Source organism: Ascaphus truei, chromosome 10 (assembly GCF_040206685.1).
Source record: "Ascaphus truei isolate aAscTru1 chromosome 10, aAscTru1.hap1, whole genome shotgun sequence".
In the NCBI taxonomy this organism is placed as follows: Eukaryota; Metazoa; Chordata; class Amphibia; order Anura; family Ascaphidae; genus Ascaphus; species Ascaphus truei.
This window is the reverse complement of record NC_134492.1, coordinates 33,817,948-33,841,429: the sequence shown is the minus strand read 5'-3', so window position 1 is coordinate 33,841,429 and position 23,482 is coordinate 33,817,948. Positions and strand designations below refer to the sequence as shown.

The 23,482-nt window shown below is 40.3% G+C and overlaps 1 protein-coding gene across 1 annotated transcript in view; it reads left to right on the top strand.

Annotated features, from left to right (window-relative positions):
- Positions 1-23,482, top strand: part of PLPPR5 (phospholipid phosphatase related 5) — a 174,524-nt gene that overhangs the window by 145,965 nt on the left and 5,077 nt on the right. Inside the window, exons 5-6 of the mRNA XM_075616487.1 lie at positions 3,434-3,610; positions 6,572-6,691. Of these exons, the coding sequence (XP_075472602.1) occupies positions 3,434-3,610; positions 6,572-6,691 (297 nt within the window). The remainder of the gene's footprint in view (positions 1-3,433; positions 3,611-6,571; positions 6,692-23,482) is intronic.

The following is a 23,482-nucleotide window of genomic DNA, read 5'->3' as shown; positions in this document are numbered from 1 at the left end:
AAACATCTTTATTTATTTAATCTTTAATATATTTCTAAGTAGTGTTTAACTGCAAAAGTGATGTAAGGAAAGATATACAGCTGTAGCCAACATTACTGCACCCGTTATCTCTCGATAACTTGTTTCTGCTGGTGCAAATTGTACCGTATTGTCGTGCAATTCAATGAAGTCACAAATTGTGCAATTTAGAAGCTTGTGTCACAATAACCAGTGCAATAAGTTTGGCTGTGTATGTAGCAAGGTGAAACGCGCAGGCTACTATTCACTCAGTACTGTGTATTATGTGATCTGGTCATGAAAATGCGTACCCAGATTTAGGAGTGATTTACATTTAATATGATGGGACAACGTGGTTATGTTCCTTATGGATTCTTCAAGAGATTGCTTAACAAAAAAGTGCTCCTAACACCTGGATTGCACTACAAACTAAGCATAAAGGATTATTAAAAGGCCCACAGAATAAACACTTGTATCTTTTTATATCATATTGATGAGATCTAAAGAGCAGTGTTAGCACAGTCACCGCTCATAAAGTCAGATCCCTCATCACCCATTGATTTTACATAGCACCATACTTATTATCTCACTCAATAAAGCCATCAGCCTAAAAAACTTTCCACCATAACGGTTCTGATGGAATTACCTGATATTGACCCCTTGCTTCTAATTACAGAAGTTAACGTGTTTTTATTTAAATCTGAAGTCCCAGAGACAATAACAGAGGAAATTCAAGAAAAGGACTGGCAATTAAACAATATGTTGCAAGGTGTTTAAAGCAACAAAAGAATTGGTCTAGTTGAGTGACAATCACAATGGTGTTGGCTTCTCTCCAACACTATCCATGAACTGAAAGATTTATTGCAAGAATTAATTGCAAGAAACTACATGAAATAAATATTTGGGGGGTTGTACTCGCAGGTCTAGGGTGAGGAAATTACAATGTGCTCATTTACTGCTAACTCCTTTATCTCCATCTACTTTCTCAATATTTCATTTGTATTCTTTCACATCTTCACTCCCCGTTCTAAAGTATGCAGTGGAATACAGTAATGATATCAAAGCAATAACCTTATCATTTTCAATTTGTGCTGCTGTTTGTGAATTCAGATACTTTAACATGGGCTGGATTGATGATCCAGGCATAGATATTTCCACCTAAAATTAGCTTTCTTTTCCTACTAGTGGCACTGTTGGTTTATATTCCTCATGTCCTGGGACCCCAGTCTCTTTTCTCTGTTTTTCAAAAACAGAGCTCATATTTCCTCCCAAACCTGGCCCTACTACCGCCTTCCACATTACTGTTGGAAGTACTACTGTATCATTCACCCAGTAGCCCACGCCAGCTGCCTAGGGGTCACACTCGACTCCTCTCTCACATTCTTTTCTCACATTCAAAAGGTAGCAAAAAACTGTCATTTTTTCCTCTGCAACATTGCCAAGATTCCCTTTCCTCTGTTGCTCGACAGCAAGAACTCTGCCACAGACCCTCATTCTCTCCCGTCTCGACTACTGTAACCTCCTGCTGTCTGGCCTTTCTGCCTCTCACCTGTCTCCCCTACAATCTATCCTAAATCCAGAATCACTCTACTATTTCTGAAACCTGTCTCAGTGTCTCCGCTGCTGAAATCCCTCTCCTGGCTTCCTATCAAATCCCGTATCACACACTCAATTCTCCTCCACTTTTAAAGCTTTACACTCTTCTGATCCTCCTTACAACTCTCAGCCCTAATTTCTCGCTATGCACCATCCCGACTCGTGTTCTGCTCAAGGATATCTTCTCTCTACCCCTTTTGTATCTAAAGCCCTCTCCCGCCTTAAACCCTTCTCACTGACTGCCCCACACCTCTGGAATGCCCTTTCCCTCAATATCCGACTAGCACCCTCTCTATCCACATTTAGGACCCACCTCAAAACACAACTGCTTAAGGAAGCATATGAGTAGCTCCATGGCTGATAAGTAACACCTCATACCTAAACCATAAAGCCCCTTGCAGACGCACGTACCAGAACACCCTCCTACTGTCTGTACGTTCTTCCTACCAACCAATTGTAAGCTCTTCGGAGCAGGGACTCCTTTTCCTAAATGTTACTTTTGTGTCTGAAGCACTTCTCCCCTTTATGTGTTATTTATATTATTTGTTATTTATATGATTGACACGTATATTACTGCTGTGAAGCGCTATGTACATTAATGGCGCTATATATACATGCATATATACATACATACATACAGTAGCGAGACATAGCTCAGTTTCACTTTCTTCCATTTATCTTGGGACAATAAGAGACCTGGGCAAACCATTCCCCATTCTCTCAATGTATTAGTTATAATTCATGAATTTGGTGTTTCCTTAACAAATTGTCTCCAGTGACATGGAAAATCCCACCACATAATAGAAGGTATATACTTTGTCTCTAAGCTATGATAAGCAGAGAAATGACTGTTCATTTTTTGTCCATAAAATCCTTAATGTTGAATGACACGGGCCCCTTATTTAATATGGTGAGAAGTGGGGTAAAACACGGATACAGCGCTATACAAGAACATGCTATTATTATTATTACTGTAACCTTCTTCAGCAAGATATATTCAATTCCTACAGATGTAGCCAGTCTCAGTGTTCCTGGTGCTGTGGGAACCTGCAGTTCGGATCTGGTGTCTTCCAACAGTTAGAAATTCTCTGAGGGTCTCATTTGGCAGGCTCATACAGTCGGTGACATCTGCAGTACGGATTCAATAAGCAGCGACAAGATTGTAGTCCTATCCATTTGGATAGAGCCGAACACTTCCCAGCACTGGGCGTATAGTATGTGTGTTAGAACCTAGAAATATGATGTTTACAAGGATTTCTTGGTTAAATAGTCCTTTAGAAAAATTTTGGCCAACCTCCTTGTCTAACATCATCGTGAACATGCTTCAAATAACAAAAAAATCCTTCTTTGGTAATTTTGCTTCTAGTATTTATACATCTAATGAAGTACAGAGGCCTAAGCAGAGAAATGAGTGAGGGGAAAAAAGAACATGTTATCATTAAATGAATCAGTGATATATATCGTCTTCTAATATACAGCATATTACTTTACAGCTATATTTGACATTGGCAGGCAATTTATTGTGTACATAGTGAACAATTTATATTTTGATTAATTAATGTATCTGTTGTATGAAAACTCTGTAGTAGGCAAACATACATTTTCATGAGGTTTGAAGACATACATTTTCATTAAGATAATTTAGATACATCTTATTACCACCCATTATGTGCATTTATATAACGATCTACTCCGTTTATCTTGTTGTCCGGTTTCAAAATGATCATTATTTGTCTATTCTGCACAGTTAAAGGAACCTGAAAAATCAGCAATATTGTCAACATTTCGAATTCTTTAATATTTTAAAAGAATGCTTCATGTTTCTGCTTTTTATTTTCAGATGTATATTACCAACACCATCAAAGCCAAAGGGACACGACTCGCCAAACCTGTCCTTTGTCTAGGCCTAATGTGTCTGGCTTTTCTTACTGGAATTAACAGGGTAGCGGAATATCGCAATCACTGGTCAGATGTCCTTGCAGGGTTTCTCATTGGAATATCAATAGCAGTTTTTCTGGTAGGTGTGATACGTTATCCTGTAACAATCTATCATTGTAGTGTATATAAATGCAGAAAATATTAGTGTGGGGTTTGCATGCCTGGTCTCAAAACCACAAAAGGGTGCCAAGCTTTAGCACGCCTTTACGCCTGTTCATGTGAATGGGAGCTAAGGAATGATAAAACTTTGCACCCTTTTGGGATTCAGGACCCTGATCAGGGGTGATCAATTTAAGTCCTCAAGCCCACTCAACAGGTCAGGTTTTCAGGATATCCCCGCTTCAGCACAGGTTAATGAATAAGTTCCTGCTTCAGCACCGGTGGCCTATCAGTCCCTGCTTCAGCCTAAGTGGCTCAATCAGAGGCTCAGTGTTTGCCTGAGCCACTGATTGAGCCACCTTTGCTGAAGCTGGGATATCCTGAAAACCTGACCTGTTGGAGGGGCTTGAGGACTGGAGTTGAGCACCCCTGGTATATATAGTTAATACATGATATTAAAGGCACATACTATTGCCAGAAACTTCACTGTGCATTTTAAAGAGATACTGCATATACTTTACAGTAACACCAAATTAGTCTATGGCTCAGTACAGAAAGCACCAAAAGTTCTGGCCCAACCCTTTCATCTTTAATATATCAATTTCTATGGTATATAAAACTTCAGTCAACACTAGAGATATGTGAACTCTTTGTCAATTTGGGAACCGTACAAAATTAGCATTTAAAAAAAAAAAAATCATACATTTGGAAAGTGTGCAAAATTTAAAACTCCACAGCCTAAAATATGGGTTTTGCTGTGTAGTAAAGTACACTGATTTCTACACCACCGAGAACACTCATCTATATAACACATGATATATGAAAAAATAACCCAGTGCTAGTTAACCAAAGGGATTAAGGTGACAGCAAAAATGAGTGCAGCTCTAACTCAACATCAAGAACAACCTCATTGCTCTAGTAAATATGTGATGTGAAAAAATATATAGGGAAGCGCAATGTAAATGATCTCCAGTGAATATATACAAATGAAGCTATGCAACCATAAGATCTTAGGCTTCCTTAGTGGTTTCAGGCTCTTCTTAAAGGACAGTTGGGGATCTTCCTTCAGTATTATTTTAGGTGTTCAGAAATTGGACAATTGATCCCATTTTGAAAAATACGGAGAGCAGCAAATCCATAAACTAAAGTGCTCGGAAAGCTTAAAGCAGGTGGCCTTCATGACACTTTCTGGCAGGTTCCTGGGTCCCCTATGTCCTGGAATATAAGGTCTCCAGGCTGAAGAAATCAGCATACAGCATTATTGTGTACTCATTGCAAGACACAGGAGAGGACTCCAAAGCACACAACTATGCTCACAGGAGAGCAGAGAAGCCTGCTCACAGATACTGTCTTGAGCACAAAGGCTGTGCTGAGATCAAGACACCCAGAGACCTATATTCTAGGTAATAGGGGACCCAGGAACCTGCCAGAAACTGACATGAAGGGCTACAGTACCTGCTTTAAGCTTTCCGAGCACTTCAGTTTCTGGATTTGCTGCTCTCCGTATTTTTCAAAATGGAATCAATTGTCCAATTTCTGAACACCAAAGATAATACTGAAGGAAGATCCCTTCCTGTCCTTTGAGCCTGAAACCACTAAGGAAACCTATACAACACATGGAGAGATACCTGTGAACACACATGAGATCCCTTGGAAATAAGCCTATTTCCATATTCAAATTAACCTATTTCCCAGGTACAGTATCTCTGGTGTCTTCATGTGTTGTATAGATGTGTTTTTAGAGCTATATGTTTCAGTGGGTATGACACGCTCCCCTCCCCCTCACCTCTTATGGTAAAACCCATATTTCAAGGCAGATTATTTTCTGACATTTTGAATTTCGCTTCAACTTGACATTTTCGCACAAACTTTTCAGCAACTTTTTAAGTTTTTCAAAATGTTCAGCCAGTCCTGTACAAAGTGATTTATGGCAAATTGGCATACAGCATCTCTAGTTATCACTAAACACATCATGGCTTACAACCATGGCCCAGACTCATGAGCATATTCACATGTCTCAGACAGGTCTGCAATGCTGCTTTTCACCACTATCGCTTAGCATACAGTGCCTCCACTGCAGCCAGGGATTCTGGGAAATGACCCTCCCAGGTAAAGTTATCAGCTCTTATAGATTCTTGGTTTACTGGATAATTAATTTATAAAGGAGAAACTATAAAATGACACGAAAATAAACTGGGGTCATTTTCATATTATCATCTAGCATTGGCAAGTCATTCGTCTATATAGTCAGTTGTAGTTAAACATTCATGTCAGTGGAGATGAAAATCATGTTGCCAAAAAATAAAATAAAATGATTGTATGAGTATAACAAATCCTTCAATGCATCAGATGCTTGAGGTGTGCAGCAGGAAACACTCTTCTGAGAAATATGGTAGGTAAAAAGCACAGATACTGTACCGATATTGAAAAAAAATTAAATCTGGAATGGGTCATAATAAAATAGGATACATTGATTAGGTTGAGCTTCAAGTCTGGTGTTATTTCAGCTGACACCTTTTCTTTAAATGAGAAATCCCCATGATCTTGGTTTCAGCCACTTGACTGAAGACCTAAGGATTCTATTACAATATTTTCTCGGTGTAATGTCGCATTCTATTGAGTGCTATATCTTGATAGACCTTCCTTGGCCGTCTTAGCAGTAATACACACTACCAGATAAAGTAACTTTGCAAGGTAACATTCTATTTTACTTTCAGTGCATGGCCCATCAATTGCTTATATACTTATCATACCAAATCTAGCAGCACCATAAATAACTATGGATGCAACCCATGAAAACCTAAGGCCCATCCGACCAGCATAAACCAACTCCCAGTTTTTTTGAAAACCTGAGGTAATTTATCACTGCCCGGTTCCCCATCTCCCTGTGCAAACCGAGTTGGTGTTTATTATTTCTGTTTTGTGTGCTTAAATATTTCAGGTTGTGTGTGTGGTAAACAACTTTAAGGGACGGCAGACGGAACATGAAAAATCTCCCATTGATAATTTAGCCCAGCTGCCAATGATCAGCATTCCTCGGGTAGAGAGCCCCTTAGAAAAGGTAAGACCCGTACACGAGGAGCTATAGCTCTGTGACGGATTTTTGTTCTGGTCCATCCAGCAGTGAATAAGTAACATTTTTTGGCAACTCCTTAATAGTAATGTTACTCTGCCACGTGGTGCATATTACATTTTACATATGCAGAAATTGTTGGTAAGACTTTGTCTAAATTACTATTTCTGTGACCATATTTCTGGAAAAACATAAGCAGTGTGTAGAAGGCCCAGAGAAGACCATCTTAATCAGGGGTGGCCAACAACAGGTCCGGTTTTAAGGATATCCCTGCGTCAGCACAGGTGGCTCAATCAGTGGCTTAGTCATTAACTGAGCCACTTGTGCTGAAGCAAGGATATCCTGAAAACCTGACCTGTTGGTGGCCCTTGAGGACTGGAGTTGCCCACCCCTGATCTAAATTATGTAGGCTCTGCACAAAAACTATTATAAAGAAAGTCTTACGGATATTGATCCTTACGTCTAGAATAATCTATCTTTAATAAAGTAGAAGGAATACGGACGTTCTTGTCACTTTCAAATATCTCAATGATACTGTGTATATATATATATATAGTGTTCGACAAACCTATACATTTGCTCGCCCCGGGCGAGTGGATTTAACATCGTGGCGAGCTCCTATTGGCCCAAGCAGCACACGTTTGGTACTAGGTGGCGAGTAGATTTTGTTGTGTGGCGAGTAGATTTTTTGGTGATTTGTCGACCACTGTATATATATATATATATATATATATATATATTTATATATAACATTTCTGCCAATGGGACTCCAAGCACTTCACAGTTCTAAAAAGGGAAAATGAAGAAAACATTTAAGGTTATAAACGAGACCAAACACAAGGAAAGGTACAATACAGGATGGGACAGTACTGTAGCTATTAAATGGCGGTCAGGTTGTGGTTCATTAATGAAATGCCTTGGTAAACTGGTACTGTAGGTCTTGAGTCTATTTTTTAATAGATTTCCAGAGAGGGGGCCTCTCAAACTGTCCGAGGCAGACTGTTCCAAAGAGTGGGAGCAGCGTGGCTAAAAGTTTGGACCCAAAGGAAGTCAAGGAGATTATGGGAACTGTTAGGAGTCCTTCATCTGCAGATTGAAGTGATCTAATGGGAGTGTAGGGAACTAGAAGCTCTTTCAGATAGTTGGGATCCTGGTCATGTTGGGCCAATCTTGAAATAAAATCACCATTTACAGGCAGCCAGTGCAGATAATGAAGAACAGGTGTCATGTGGCAAGAACGGGTCTGGTTAGTTAACAACCTGACTGCAGCATTCTGCACCAGCTGCAGCTCTCTTTCCGGAAAACCCTGGTAGAGTGCATTGCCCTAGTCAAGGTGTAAGAACACAAAGGCATGGACAAGCGTAGTAAGATCCTCTGGGGGGATCAAGTGCTTAATATTGGCTATGTTATTTAGGTGGAAGAATGAAGATTTAATCACGACTGCCACTTGATCTATAAGGGTCAAGTCACAGTCAAGAACAACACCAAGATTCTACACACAGAGTTTAGCAGCTGGGAGCCCCCAAGCTTAAGGCCAGTGTGGTGACCTAGCTGCAGTCTTGTCTTCCAATGGTGAGCATCCACCACAAACACTTCTGTTTTATCAGGATTCAATCTCAACCAACTGACAATCGTCCACTCTAGGAGCTCAGATAAACATCTATTGAAGACTGTTAATGGGTCCTTGGTGCTTGGTGAAAAAGAATAAGTAGAGATGAGTGTCATCTGCATAGCAATGATAAAACAGGCCATGCCGGCTGATTATGTCACCTAGTAGCAGCATGTACACTGCGCACAACATACAGTAGGAGATGGGATAGAACCCTGTGGCACTCCACATGACAGTGGCATTGGTGCAGAGGAGTACACTCCTGAATATACTGTCTGTGACCTGCTAGTGAGAGAGGATCTGAATCAGTTGAGAACTGTGCCACCCAGTCCACAGAAATCCTTCAGGCACTCTATTAAGATCCCATGGTCCACGGTATCAAATGCTATAGAGGGGTTAATGAGTACTAAGATCGAACAGTCACCTCGGTCTCTCACCATAAGGAGATCATTTAGCACACAAACCAGAGCTGTTTCAGTACTATGCCGTCTTCTGAATCCTGACTGGAATGGGTCATACATTTCATGACTTTATAGACGGCTTTCCAATTTGGTAGCCACCACTCAATAACCTTCTCTAGGATAGGAAGGTTTGATACAGGTCTGTAATTAGCCATGCAATCTGGGTCTAATGGCTTTTTTAGAAGAGGTTTGATGACTGCTTCCTTTAGCGGTTCAGGCAAGATCTCCGTATGCAAAGAGCACAGGACTATTTTGGCAAACACTGCATTGATTCCATCAACACAGCCTAAGAGAAGGCATGCTGGGACTGGGTCCAAATCACAGGTAGTGGGAAACAACACCTGGATTGTTTGCACCAGGTCTTCTACATCCAGATGGTCAAAACTGGTGCATAAAGCTAGAGAATCTGCATTTTCATGCCTGGAACCCTGACACTTGTTAGATAGCACAGTCAGGACCCCAGCCCAGACAGGTTACTTTATCACAGAAGGAGAGAAAAAAAATCATCCCAACAGGCCTGTGAAAAGGCTTCAACAGACTGCAGACATGCAGGTTTGCACAGCCTCTCCATGGTGCGGAAAAGCTGAGCTGGTCTATTGTCCGCTGTCATGTTCTCACGTGACAGAATCTCGGACTTCTTACTATTAATTGTGGACTGGTATTTTGTGATGTAGCTAATCAGTTACAGATTGTCCTTAACCCTGCAAGACTTCTGCCAGCTCCTTTTAGCCTGCGACCCTTCTTCAATTCCCTAATAGAACTGTCAAAGCAAGTATACCATACCATAGTATGACTGATGGAGGGAGTAAGGCAGGGGTGTGAAAAATGTATTGCATGCATCCCTCTGTCTCCTCTGGCTCTTGCCCCCCCCCCCTCCTGCCCGCCTCCAGCATCAAATGACGTCACGGGGTCATGTGACGTCACCCCGCTGTGTTATTTGATACCGGGTTGTCATGGAGAAGCATCGTCGGAAGGCCAGGTAAGTACAGTTACAGAGGCCTCACGCGATCCCGACATTTATTCCCCTTCGGGGATGCGAGGGGCCTCTCTAACAGCCGCACCCCCCTCCCCCTGAAAAGCGCACCCCTGGAGTAACTAGAAAAAAGGGTGGTGTGAATAGCGCTAAACAATATGTGAATATATACACAATACAAACACAATGTGAAAAATTTTCTATCTATAGGACGGCTGCCAGGAAAACCTAACCCAAACACAGTTAGAAAAACACAGAGATAACAATACAGCCCGGCGCCTCAATGTCCAAAACTGAAATGAGTCCAAAGATGTGCTGCAGTGTCCAAAAATGCTGATCCGGCAGAGGGACTGCAAGCTCCGCAACAGCACACGTGGTATCATGCAAGGGAGATAAAAAGAAAGATCATAGCGTGACACTGCAATCTACATAACATATAACTCATACAAACAGGACATACATGACAAACAACACTAACAGAAAGGCTGACAATAAACAGAGATTTATTTAGACAATACTAAAAACAAGAGAAGCTTTGGAGCAGGTCTAGGATCCAGTGTGGTAAAACTGGAATCCTACTTACAGCAATTCAGAAGGGTTCAAGCGGTGTGTATACTGTGGAGTTCTTTAATCAGCTTGTCCTCGGCGCGTGGTGCTGCTGTAATGGCCGCCGGCGCTTCCTCCGGTTGCTCTCGGGCTCAGCGTCCCTGCAGGCCAAACCTCGCGAGATTTCTCGTCAGCCGTGACGTCACTCGCTAGGTGGAGCTACTCGCCGCCGCTTTCTCCTGTACCGCACGTCTATACCGTTTGCTCGAACTGTGACTGGGTGCTGTGACCTGGTCCTTTAGTGCTCTCTTTCAAATGATCTCTAAAAATACCCAACGCGTTTCGTGCGCATGCGCACTTCTTCAGGGGACCCTGGAGTAAGGTACAGTAACAGAATTTCAACATGCATGGTAAATGCAGAAGGAAAGAAACACACTAGGGTTAATTGCCTGTCATGAAAGAAATTCAGAAAATATAGAAGACAACATTTTGCCATGTTGTCTATATTTATTGTTAAAATCAATCTACATTAAAATAACCAGTGGTGCACACAGCAGGATCTGCACACTTTGTTTGTATTAGAAATATGTTATTTAATGAAAGGCACCAAATTAGCTCCACTTCAAGCAGCGAATTCTTAAAATGTAAGTATATACAGTATAGATATGTTTCTCAGTATAACAATTTGTGTATTTGGAGAATTTATAGTACTTCTAGTTTACAAATGTCTGATTTAGTGTGTTGAGATTGTAGTCCTCTAATTTCCCAAAGGTAAAGCAATATACAGTATACATCTTGTGTATCCCAATGTACTAAACATTCACCTTAGAAAACATTGTTTGTATGAATGTTATTCAGAGTGAAATCTGCAGTGCTGTGCAATACTGGGCATGTTCACCTGTGATTAGACTACCTGTTTGATTGTAGAATGTAGCTAGCAGGTTTTAGCTTAATGCCACAGTACTTGTTGGAAGGTGCTTTTGAGCATGTCTTTCTGCAAAGTTCATAAGGCTCAGGACATTCACATGATGCACCGTAAATTGTACAGTATGTCTCAGAAAGTACACTTCCAGAAGTTCCAGGCAGCGGGAAGCCTGAGTCTCAATAGCACAAACTTTGAAGAGGCAGCTCATTCAAAAGCCTATTCAGACTATATATATATATATATATATATATATATATATATTATAACAAACAAAGAATAGACTGCGCTCCTCAGGTGTAAAATCAGACTAATTACCAAATGATTGTATGAAATGGATATAGCAAAGGTGAATGGCAAAAGTGAATGCAACAGTATTATGGATGATTGACTCACACTAATAAAAATACATGCAATATGTTATAATAAAATGCTGAGTGCCAATGTTTAAAAAGCTGCTGTAAACACAAATATATGCCAGTGAACAATACAAATATAATAAAATGGCATGTGTTGGTAGTTATGACTACTGCACTAATGAATCCCTCCTGAATGATACTAAATGAATGATGAATGGAAAAATACAGAAAAAATGACACTAAGTGTGTCAAAGATAAAAATAAAAATAAAAAATGTGAAAAATGTAAAAATATATCAACCAAACCAAGGGTCCATGCTAGGATCTGGCTGCTCTCATCAAGGACCAACGAACTCCCAGAAATCTGTGAACAACAAGAAAAGAAAGCGCCCGATCCTAGTGCAGCATGAAAAAATACAATTTAATAAAAATGAATATGAATAAAACCAACAAATGCGAACTCACAAACACAGGATAAATAAATGCATATAATGAGTATACTCATTCGCCAACCGCCCACGTTGTGCCTTGGATGGCGCGCCCTCTCTCTGTCTGGGTATTCTCAGCTCTGCTGAACCGACATCCAGCAGGGGATACAGGAAAAAGCTCACCACAATGTGACCCGGAAGTCCTCCACAATGTTAGTGTATCCGGATATGAGGTCTGTAGTCCGTGACCCCGCGATGCAGGGGCTGATCAGAGAAGTCTCTCTGCACTCCCAAAGGCAGTCCGTAATGAGGTGGGCAGTGAGGATAGAGTCAAAATATATATCACAGTGTGACAGCAGCTAAAAAACGCTCTTCTCTACGCGTTTCTTCACATAAAGTGATTTCATCAGGAGATCGAGCGTTTTTTATATATATATATATATTATAATCATCTTTTATTTCTGTAAAGTGTAACGCCCCCCCCCCCCCCCCAATACTACTCTGGTTACACATGGCTATAGTGTGGTGCACCTGCTGGCTTACAGGACTCCTGAGTCTCCCGCTTGATGATATTATGGGGAATAGCATCAGGACTGGCTTATGAGGTAATGCAGAGTTATACTCACTCATGGTACAGCGCCTCCATCTCTTCCAGACCACCAGCGTAGTAGGGAGGAGTCTCTGAAAGAGAACCTCTATGTGCACCTTCTTCCCAAGTGACTCCACACACAGGACAGAAGCGTTCTTTCTCTTTGGCATCCTTTATTAACAGCAGACATGGACAGCCGCCCATCATAGTGGCTGGTCGTCTAGCCACTCATCTCAGGTTGCCAACCCAAAGGAAGTCCCTGACCATACACTCCCAGTCAAGGGCACTGAAAGCAGGTCTAGCTCTTCCCTTACTCCCTAATGAAGTAAGAGGTATAGTCTTCTACACCACTCCCTAGAGGGAGGGCCACAAACACTGCCAGAGCCCTGACAGGTTGCTGGATAGACTCACCTCACTCAGATGGTGAGGCACACACACTAAATTCAGGAAGTGCTGCATATTATATAGCTTAAGTAGGCACCACCCCTGTGTCACTGTTAGTGGACACAGAGCCTGATGTCACTTCCTTCACTAAATAATACACAGCATATGAAGTGAGGGCAAACCCCATGATTACTCCTGGCAACCTGCCCTTTAACAGGGATTATTGCACAGGAGGAGAAAGACATGTAACCCCAAAATTACACAGGGCTACAAAAGTAATTGAAAATCACAGATCGTGCATTTAATTAACTCACAAGAACACTCAAACATAAATTCCTACATGAGGGAATGGCAATCAGTTCAAGAAATTCCACAAAATAATACAGAAGCAGATTCTGTATACTTTATCTAGAGGGGTACGGCAAAAAACAAAAAAAGAACAGAAGAATATCTCAACAGGTGCTATAAACAGGCCTGTTAAAAGATCATTAGAATAGTTATAACAAGAATTTAAAAAAATGTTTCATTGCTTTTATTAAAATATTACATCATTTCACAAATAACGCTTTATATAACTTACCAGAGGCAGGTGCTTCCTGATGAATGGCGTTCGGCCCAGGAATGGTGGACTAACTTAAGCACAGAGAATGAGTGACTAGGAGGATTCAATTAGAAATTATTCTTCTGAAGGAGAGCTATGTTTAAGTCCACCAGTCATAATCCCTATGTTATACTGGTGATATATGGTAGGTGTGGCCAACTCCTGTACTCTCGAGCCACCAACAGGTCAGGTTTTAAGTATATCCCTGCTTCAGCACAGCTACCTCAATCATTAACTGAGCCACTGATTGAATCACCTGCGCTGATGCAGGGATATCCTTACAACCTGACCTGTTGGGGCCCTTGAGGACTGGAGTTGGTCACTCCTGATATAGGGTAATAGAATTTGACAGGCACAGTATGTCCCTGCCCAGAACAGCTTATAATGTAATATTGAGTCACAGACAATGTGACTAATGGAACATTTGAAACAGTTTAATCTGCTTCAATGGCACTGACATCACCCCTTTTAATCAATATTACAGTATGTATGTATAGGTTAATGAGTCCAAAATAAAACTCCCAAGGCGTACAGTATATATTCATTTCGGCATTTTGTACAATCCTCATTTTGTTCTTTCACTTATCCCTTGCCATAAAGGCAGGAGAACATTTGAGTGTATTCCCACTTGAATTATAATCAGGTACCTAATCACATACTTGATACGGTAACAAAATTAAAAGCCCTTGCCATGAGAAAAAGTGAATCCACTGTGTTTATTCACTTTACAACTACTGCTGCGGCCAAGTTTATTCGAGCATTTGCCCGTTCTTGGCCGCAGCAGTAGCCTGGCGCGCGCCCGAGGGTGACGGGCGCGCGCCGAAGCAGCGGAAGAGCGCCCTCCGATCGGGGCGCTCTCCCTACCGCTGCCGGGTCCGCCGGGTCCCCCCGGAACCCCCTGCCGCCGTCCCCCACATCGCGGGACACCAGGGCAGGGGGCGCAGGCTCCCGAAGACGCGTGACCGCGCGTCTATGATGCGTGGCACGCCGAGGGGCGGCCACTAGCAAGCCGGGAAATCTCCCGGCTTGCGGATCTGGCCGATGCGCAATAAAGCGTGTCGGCAGTGTACTATTTGCATTCATAGAGCCTTTCAAAAGTAGTTGCCGTGCCAAACGTCCTATTTCTCCATGGCAACCTCAGAGCACGAATACAATTGTCTCCTGCTCACAATGGGTTAAAACAGGGGTTTTCAACTCCGGTCCTGAAGATTCCCCAACATTCAAGTTTTCAGGATATCCCTGCTTCAGCACAGGTGGCTCAGTCTTCAATCGCTCAGCCTTCATCCTGAAAACCTGACCCGTTGGGGGGGGGGTCTCGAGGACGGGAGGAGAACCCACCGGATTAAAAGATTCAGAGAACCAGCTTCTATGGCCAAACTATCTACCCAGTATATAAAGTAGCTGAAGAAAAAAGGGGCACTCACAACTCAGATCCTGGATACTGCTACGGGTGCTCGTTTCCCCAAAAATGTAGACGAATATCACTGTAGATTAAGAAGTAGACGGCACTCCAGTGGTCTATTGTAAAACATACCATGTGTTGTTGATTTAGAAGAGGATCAACGTTTCAGTCTTAAATTGAACATTTCTCAAGAAAGGTTTAAGACCGAAATGTCGATTCTCTTTCAATAAACAGCACGTTTTATATTTCACAAAGACCGTGGGAGTGCCGTTTACTTCCTTATCTACAAACTATCTAACCAGCCAGTGTCCTCATCTCCATACCCTTCTCTCTGGCTCTCCACATTTTGAACATATTAATACATACAAGATATGAATTGGCTACAAAATGTAAATCTAGACCCGTTTTTTTTTTTTTTTTTTTCCAATCCCTGGTTGTCATTTTAAGTCAACCATTATTTTCTTTTTTTTTAAGGCTTATGAATGAAAAATAGCTGAAAGATGCACAGACAACGTAAAAAAAATAATCTATTTTACAGTTAAGTATTAAAGCTACATATACCGCGGGTAAAAGGGGAAGGGGAAGGAAAAATAATGTGAACCCCTGCTCAGCTGTATAGTGGGTAGATAGTGATGTAGATACGGTGCTGTACTGAGAAATGTGCAATCAATATACCAAAGAGAAAAAAGAACTCAGTTTAAATAAGCACTCAAGTATCATAAGTGGTTAGTGTGAATATTAAAATAATCTTTATTCAAAAAATATTTAAAATAAATAGTGCTATGCGATGAATAAAAAGGGAGCAGAATAAGGGAAACCAGCTTTGGACTGTAATTGTGAGATAGTAATGCAGTCCTATATATAGCTCTCTGATGGTATAGTCTATATCCTATACCCTTATAATCTCAGTGTTGAGCCCCTAGTTTGTCCTTAAGTGCTCTCTAAATAAAAAACTGGAACTATGCCAGTGGTAGCGGATCGCTGCTTCTGAATAGACCCCTATTGTCGGTCTAACGCTTGTTAAGCTTTGTCAAGAATCATGGGCTGCTAGGAAGGTGCGATCCTATTGGATCCTTATATATACCATGCATAGCACTGATTGGTGAATAGATGTGACTTCAGTCCTGTATGTTTTACAATCTTTGTTCAGCTGATCTTGGCTGATTGGAGGGTGGCCCCATCTCCCTCGTTTGAAGCTCACCCCCTCCCACTTTCAAATGGTTAAAAGCTCACTCCATTGCATCTCCCACTCTCAGGGGAACTTGCTTGCTTGCAGTTTGATTGTGACAAATCTAATACAGAGTGCTTTTCCTGGTAATGTACAGGTTAATAAGAGCTTCAATCAGACTTAGAACTATGCAACTAATTTTGACAGATTTATTATAAATCATTCTTCCTGGTAATGCACAGGTTATTAAGAATTTATATTAGTGTTGGGTACCCTTGAGATGTGGTCTGCCATGTAGGGGCCCAAGGGCTTACAACACTTTGGCCAAAGAGTTAAACTAAAAGACCATTTTATTCCAAATATATCTATATATTTATATTTAGGCACTGTACCGTGTATAAGTTTCATTGGATGTAGCACTGAGCTCTGTCTGTGTTTCATGTTCTGTCTCTGGTTTTAAATATATATATTGCCATGCTCAGTAGCACTCCTCTGTGACACTTATACGCTTATATATATGTTGTGGTTATTTTGGGGGTTCAATATGAGCTTGTAGGTGTCCTGTATGTATTAAAAATAAATATGCAGGTCTCATAACCCTTAATACAGTATACAGCCATTTTCATAAAATTCTGGCAAAAAGTGGAAAATCTTTTGGGGGGAAATGGATTTGATCACAATGAACTTTCTTGACAATTTTGCAAGCACATGAAATTCATTAAAAAAATTGAACGATGCCCATTTACACATCTGTATGGTATGTGATGTGTAGAAAGTAATTTATTTGTGTGCCGTAGGCCAAGCATAATCCTAATAGTGAAAGCTCTGATGAAGATACTGGAAGACCAAACTCCTTTAAGGATCGGATTGGACGGCTCCTCACTTGTATATCTGGACTGAATTGTTTTGAACACCCGCACAAAACAAGGCAATAAACGTATGTGCGCGAGAGCGCACCTGTGTGTTGATGTGTGGTGTTTGGGCAAAGATGGGTAGCTGTGTGGACCTTCTGTGCAGGAGCTTCAGTCAGCATTTGTACAATACAATACAACAGGGGTTCTCAACTCCCATCCTCAAGACCCCCCAATAGGTAAGGTTTTCAGGATATCCCAGCTTCAGCACAAGTGGCTCAATCAGAGGCTCAGTCTTTGACTGAGCCTCTGATTGAGCCACCTGTGCTGAAGCAGGGATTTATTGAGCCACCTGTGCTGAAGCTGGAATATCCTCAAAACCTGACCTCTTGGGGGGGGGGGGGGGTCTCAAAGACTGGAGTTGGGAATCCCTAAAATACAATGACATTTGCTATCTCACACAATGAGATGCAGCATCAATGGCTCTTACAACAACACAACAATGTACCAGTCACCACGCTGTTCTGTTTCTTTAAATTGATCATTTGGGAAAATTGAGGAAATCCACCCACTGTTAACCTCTTCGCTAGAGAGATGAGCAACGTCTAAACCGGAGTTTAAAACCAGGGTTCCTAAAACCAACCCCTAGGTTCCTCTGGCATTCTTAAAGGTTTCCCTGTAATTGTCAGTTAATTTTAAAATTGTACTAAATACAAAATAATTTACAATGCATCTGATGTCAGACACGCTGTTAGAGAGGGTTGGGGTTCTTCTGAATTTCACATACTGTAGGGGTTCTTTAACCAAAAAAGTGGTTAGAAACCACTGGTCTAAACGATGCATTAATCACACAGCCTTTTGGTTATTTGGCTAGAATTTGGAATGGTTCAGTAAAAGTTGAGGTTACAGTAATGCCATTAGTGAGAGGGGTTGGCAAAGTCGGCAAGAAATGTCAAGCATCTTGCATGTTTCTTTGCTCCCACCGTATAACATTTGCAAATGTTGAGGATTTGGCGGTTTAAAAAACCTCTTCTGCAGGAGAAGTGTGATGGATTAGGATTATAGGCAGTGGCTGCTTGAACAAAGGAGTTAAAAATCGCACTACAGTGCTAAATACCTCTTGATTGTAAATGTGCAGCTGCAGTGCATTACCAGACAGATTTGCAGCCCAGAGCTGCCCAGCAGATCAATATTTTAATGAATTCCACCGTGTTTTGTTTATTAACTAGCATGCTGTTCCCTTGATGCATTTTAAGGTGATCCACTACAGATCAACATATTTTATACACCCTTTAAATAGCGATGTGCTATATACTGAGGGATTAGCACTTCCTGGCATATATCACAGGGTGTTTTTCTGCTGCATACTCATTTTTACACATGAAACAAATAATAGATTAGGGAATACATTCAAAGATTAGCATCTTGATGACCTGCAGATTTATATGCCCACAAAAAAAAGAAGCATTTTTTTTACAAGACAGGCAATCTCAGGGCTCATTGTGTCTTTAATAATTCACTTACCTGCACTCAAGGTCCGACAGCACAGATATTTTTGGAGTGGCTTTAAAGATGTAGAGATAAATATTAACTACTTTACTAACAAAGGGGGCCGTGTTGATCTGAATAATGCATGGTCTGAACCTCTGGGTGTAATGAAGTTAAGACGCATGCTCTTTTTTTCCATTCATTTACAGCAAAGTAATGCTTAAAGCAGCAGTGCGGGCAAAGGAGCGCAAAAACAACACTCTACACCAGGGGGGCTGAACTACAGTCCTTAAGCCCCCCAACAGGTCGGGTTTTCCAGATATCCCTGCTTGAGCACAGGTACCACAATCAGTCCCTGCTTCAGTACAGGTGACTCAATCGGAGTCTCAGTCTTCTGAAAACCTGACCTGTTGTGGGAGGCTTGAGGACTGGTGTTGAGCACCCCTAAGGTTTGATAAGAATGTGCCTGGTAATATTGCAGTGATAACCCAGCTAATGCCTGGGTAGGATTCACTAAAAGACACAAATCTTTTTTAAGGATGAATATTAGGACTAATAACTGTATGCACTTATACCCAATTCACAATGTTAAAATTACATTTGCAAACACATGATTAACATGTCAATGTAGCATTCTGTCTGCACTCCATAGCCACACCATTAAGACTGGGCCATTTGGGTAGCATGGCTGATGATACAGACGTTATTGCTTTAGCTGGCGAGTTGCTGTGGGACCCACACATTGCGCCAGCGGGAGCAGACACCATTCTAATGACATTAGCCACGTTACGGCACCAGCTGGTGTGCACAATAACGTCTGTTACATGTGTATGCTCAGTTGAGATTTTTGGTATATATTTTGGTATGGCAATAAATCCAATGCACCAGAAAGCGGAGAGCCCCAGCACACCCATTTTATGATCATCTAGAGGGACAGGAGACACCAGTTGTATGCCTCTGGTTTAGGTATATTCAGGCAATGTCCCATTCAGCCGCTATCATTCACAGGCATGGAAGAGGGAAATAGCCATACGACAGAGACGGTGCCAAATGTAGCGTGTTCCGCTGTGATTTTTATTCACAACCTTAATGTGCCGAGGAGTATATACACAATGTATCACTTTGGTGACGGGTCCTGAACCCATAAGTGAATTCACCTAATTTAAATATATATTGCATATTGCGTATAAGCTACATCCACATTACATCATCAATGTATCTAGTTACATTGAAATCCCATTATAGAACTAAAGGTGCAATACAAAACAAAAATAGATACTACACCTGCAAATAATATATCAAAAATGATTAAAACAGGTCACACAAACCCAGTTCCAATGACCAAGTTACAAAGAATTACAATAGTGTTACTTGAAACATCTCAATACAATCTCAGCTTCTTAGAGATGGGATAATATTATTACTGCAGGGATACAGGATTTTCATAGTAGATGTTAGTTTATCATATACTGTATCTAGAGGAAAAGAAATTATTAATTCATATAAAAAACATATTCCAATTCCTTGCTCAACCTTTAGGAAACAGTCTCTAATGTTCCAATCCCCCAAACCTCTCTTTTGAGAAGTACATAAGTTTTGTTTCTTCTCCTTAAAGAAATATTAACTTGTTTTAAATTCTGTCATTTTATTTGACACATGTTATTGTTTGTACAAATACAAATGTTTTCCTACTGGTGTCTCTCTGTTTTGGGGATTACTGGGATCATAATTACTAGTACTCAACATGTCTCTGCTTTATGGTCTTGACCTCTGTCTCAAATCTTGTAGGCCACACATACATTTAAGCAGGTAGATAACACATTTACTGTCACTGTACAGAAACGTTTGCAGGGTATATTGGTCCATTTTGATGGTTGAGTTATTGTATTTGCTTTAATGATATTGTTACAGGCGCCACAATTGGGGCATAGAAATGTACCATAGTGCGGTGTGACAAGTAAACTAGTTTTGTTAACATTTTGTTGAATGTTTGCATGGACCAATGATTAGTTACCCATGCAAATGTGATGTGAAGCAGCTGATGAGGTTTAATATATCTAGACATGAATAGAATGCCTTGCAACAATTTAAAAGAGAAAACAATGTGGTTATAAAGAAAGCCAACAAAGGCGTAGCGATTGTAATAATGGATAAAAAGTCTTATATTAAAAAAGACCAAAGTCACTTTTCTAAGACAATACACTGGATTATGATCCGATTTTAGCTCCATAAAAAAGAGATTGATCTTTTTTATTGAAATCTCAATTTTGAAAGGGACCATAATGAGTGAAGTTAAGGATCCCAGAAAACCTCCAGCCTATCCAATTGTGTCAGGAAAAGGGTCATTATTACAACCCCTGGCACAAGGATCAGAAACGTTGTATTCTCTGCTGTTCCACAAATAAACTTCATGCTGCAAGTGTTGGGAGTAGAGCTTTATCAAGTTATTTTTAAGGGGTATTCACCTACTATTGGTTGTTTTTGTTTTTCCTGCTCTTATGTCCATGTGGCCTTGAATACACAATGTGGACAGATGTCAAGACCAATGTGACAGGGGGAATGAACGTCACCAGCCATATACCTGGCAAACCTATGTTTAGGCTTGCAGTGCAGCAGTGACGAGGTTAAGTTTCAGTTGAGAAGGGCTGCTTAATTAGTCTGACCCCAGCTGCATAATCAAGGTGTTTTAAAACCCCCAGGCTGTACACACATGCAACTAGCTGGTCAGGAGACAGGACTGAAATACTGAAGAGATTACTGCTAAAGGTCTGTTTTTCAAAGTACATGTGTGATCAACTGTCTGTGTCCTGCATGCTGAAAAGAAGCTGCCTTGTTTTCTATGCTGAAGAGAAGCTATTTTATTTTGTATGCTGAAGAGAAGCTATTTTGTGTGCTGTACGTTTTTAAGGCTCAATAAAGAAGCCTTATCAAGAGAACACGCGTGTGTGGTTGCATGTACCCTGCAACAGCCAATAAAACAGAGCCTGGTTGAGCACAAGTCGAGTATTGGTAACTATGATCCCAGTAATCCCCAGAACAGAGAAACACCAGTAAGAAAACATTTTTATTTGCACAAACGTAACGTGTTACAAATGAATCGGCAGATTTGAGAACAAGTTAATATTCCTTTAAGGGCAGGAAACTGAACTATTGTGATTTATTATTCAAACTAGGTTTTCTGGACTGAAACATTAGGGACTGTTTCCAAAAGGTTTAAATGAGGAAGTGGAATATAGATTTTTTTTTTTTTATCTTAATTAATTATTTCTCTTCCTCTGGTACTTATATACTGTATGATGAATTAATGTTTACTATAGAAAATATGTATGCCTGCTAATAATAGTATCACATCTCTAAGAAGCAGAAGGTGTATTTAGATGTTGCAAATAACAATACAGGTATTGTAATTCTGGTGATGTATGCATGTATGAACAAACAATCCCTGCAAGCTGTAACCCCAGCAGCCACCACATTATATATATATATATATATATATATATATATATATATATATATATATATATATATATATATACATATATATATATATATATATATATATATATATATATATATATATATATATATATATATATATATATAATTTGTCAAAAGGAGTGCTCCTGAGCATGGCCAAATGTATACAACAAAAGACAAAAATACTCAATGCTACATCCAATATGACAAAATACGTAGTTACATACTTAAATATTAGTATTCTCATGAGTAAGGGTCATTTAGTTAAACCCTTTGGCCAAAGCGTTATAAGCCTGCAGCCACGTCACGGCATGACCACTATGCAGGTCCCAACACTACATGTGGCTTTGGCCAAAGGGTTTAACTAAATGACCCTTACTTATGAGAATACTAACATTTAAGTATTTAACTATGTATTTTGTCATATTGGATGTAGCAATGAGTATTTTTGTCTATTGTTGGATGTATGGATCTATGTTTTTATTTATATAGCTCCCACAGCTGTACTCAGATGATGATGTACTCAGATGATGTTACAAGAGATTACAGTACAGGGAATTATAGTACAATAAGTACAGCAAGATCAGACAATAGGAAAGGAAATCTCTGCCTCACAGAGCTTACAATCTAAGCGGTTCAAAACTACTTTTATAATGTGGTCATTCTCTAACTGGGTTGTGTGACCTGTTTATAAAATTACTACTTGCACATGTAGAATCTATTTTATTTTGCACTTTTAGTTCTATATTGTGAATTCAATGTAACTATAAACATTGATAATGTAATATTGATGTACCTTATACACAGGGTTAAGTGTTATGTTAATTAGGCAAATTCACTTCCAGGTTCAGGACCAATCACCAAAGAGTAGTCTCCACTATATCCAGAGGCGTTGCGGTCACTTTTCTGTACACCTGGCGGAGGGAAGGTATGCCCCACAATGTTATGTATTCACTTCTCTACACACTAAGGTTGTGAATAAAAATAACAGTGGAACACACTACAGTTGATACCATCTCTGTTGCGTGATTATTTCCCTCTTCTATATTAATAAATACAATTCATAAAGCTCACTTTATCCATATATACTAAGAACAAACCAAGTAATTGAGGCTTTGCTTGCTTTGTCTATAATTAGCTCAGCTGTATGCTAAATCATATTAGTGCATGGTGCTCAATTTCTGTTTAAACAGGCTAAATAGCAATAGTATACAACTAGCGATGTCTACTCAGTATGTATACCTATCTCAAAGAGACCGTACTTGGCTGTAAGTATAAGGCTATACAATGGAGGTAAAGCAGATGCAAAATAAGAAACTGCAGATGATTTAGGACAAGGAAAACATCAGTGGGACTGGGATGCCTTTTCTTTATTAAGTCTTTTGCTGGTTAATAAACATTTTGGAACCATGAGAATAATGAATAAGCCACTTTGTGTGTAATTTGCTACTGCTTTTGTGTACTGTATGCAGGCTAAACAGAAACGGCTCACTAAAGGGGAAATTCACAAAGCTTCGACAAC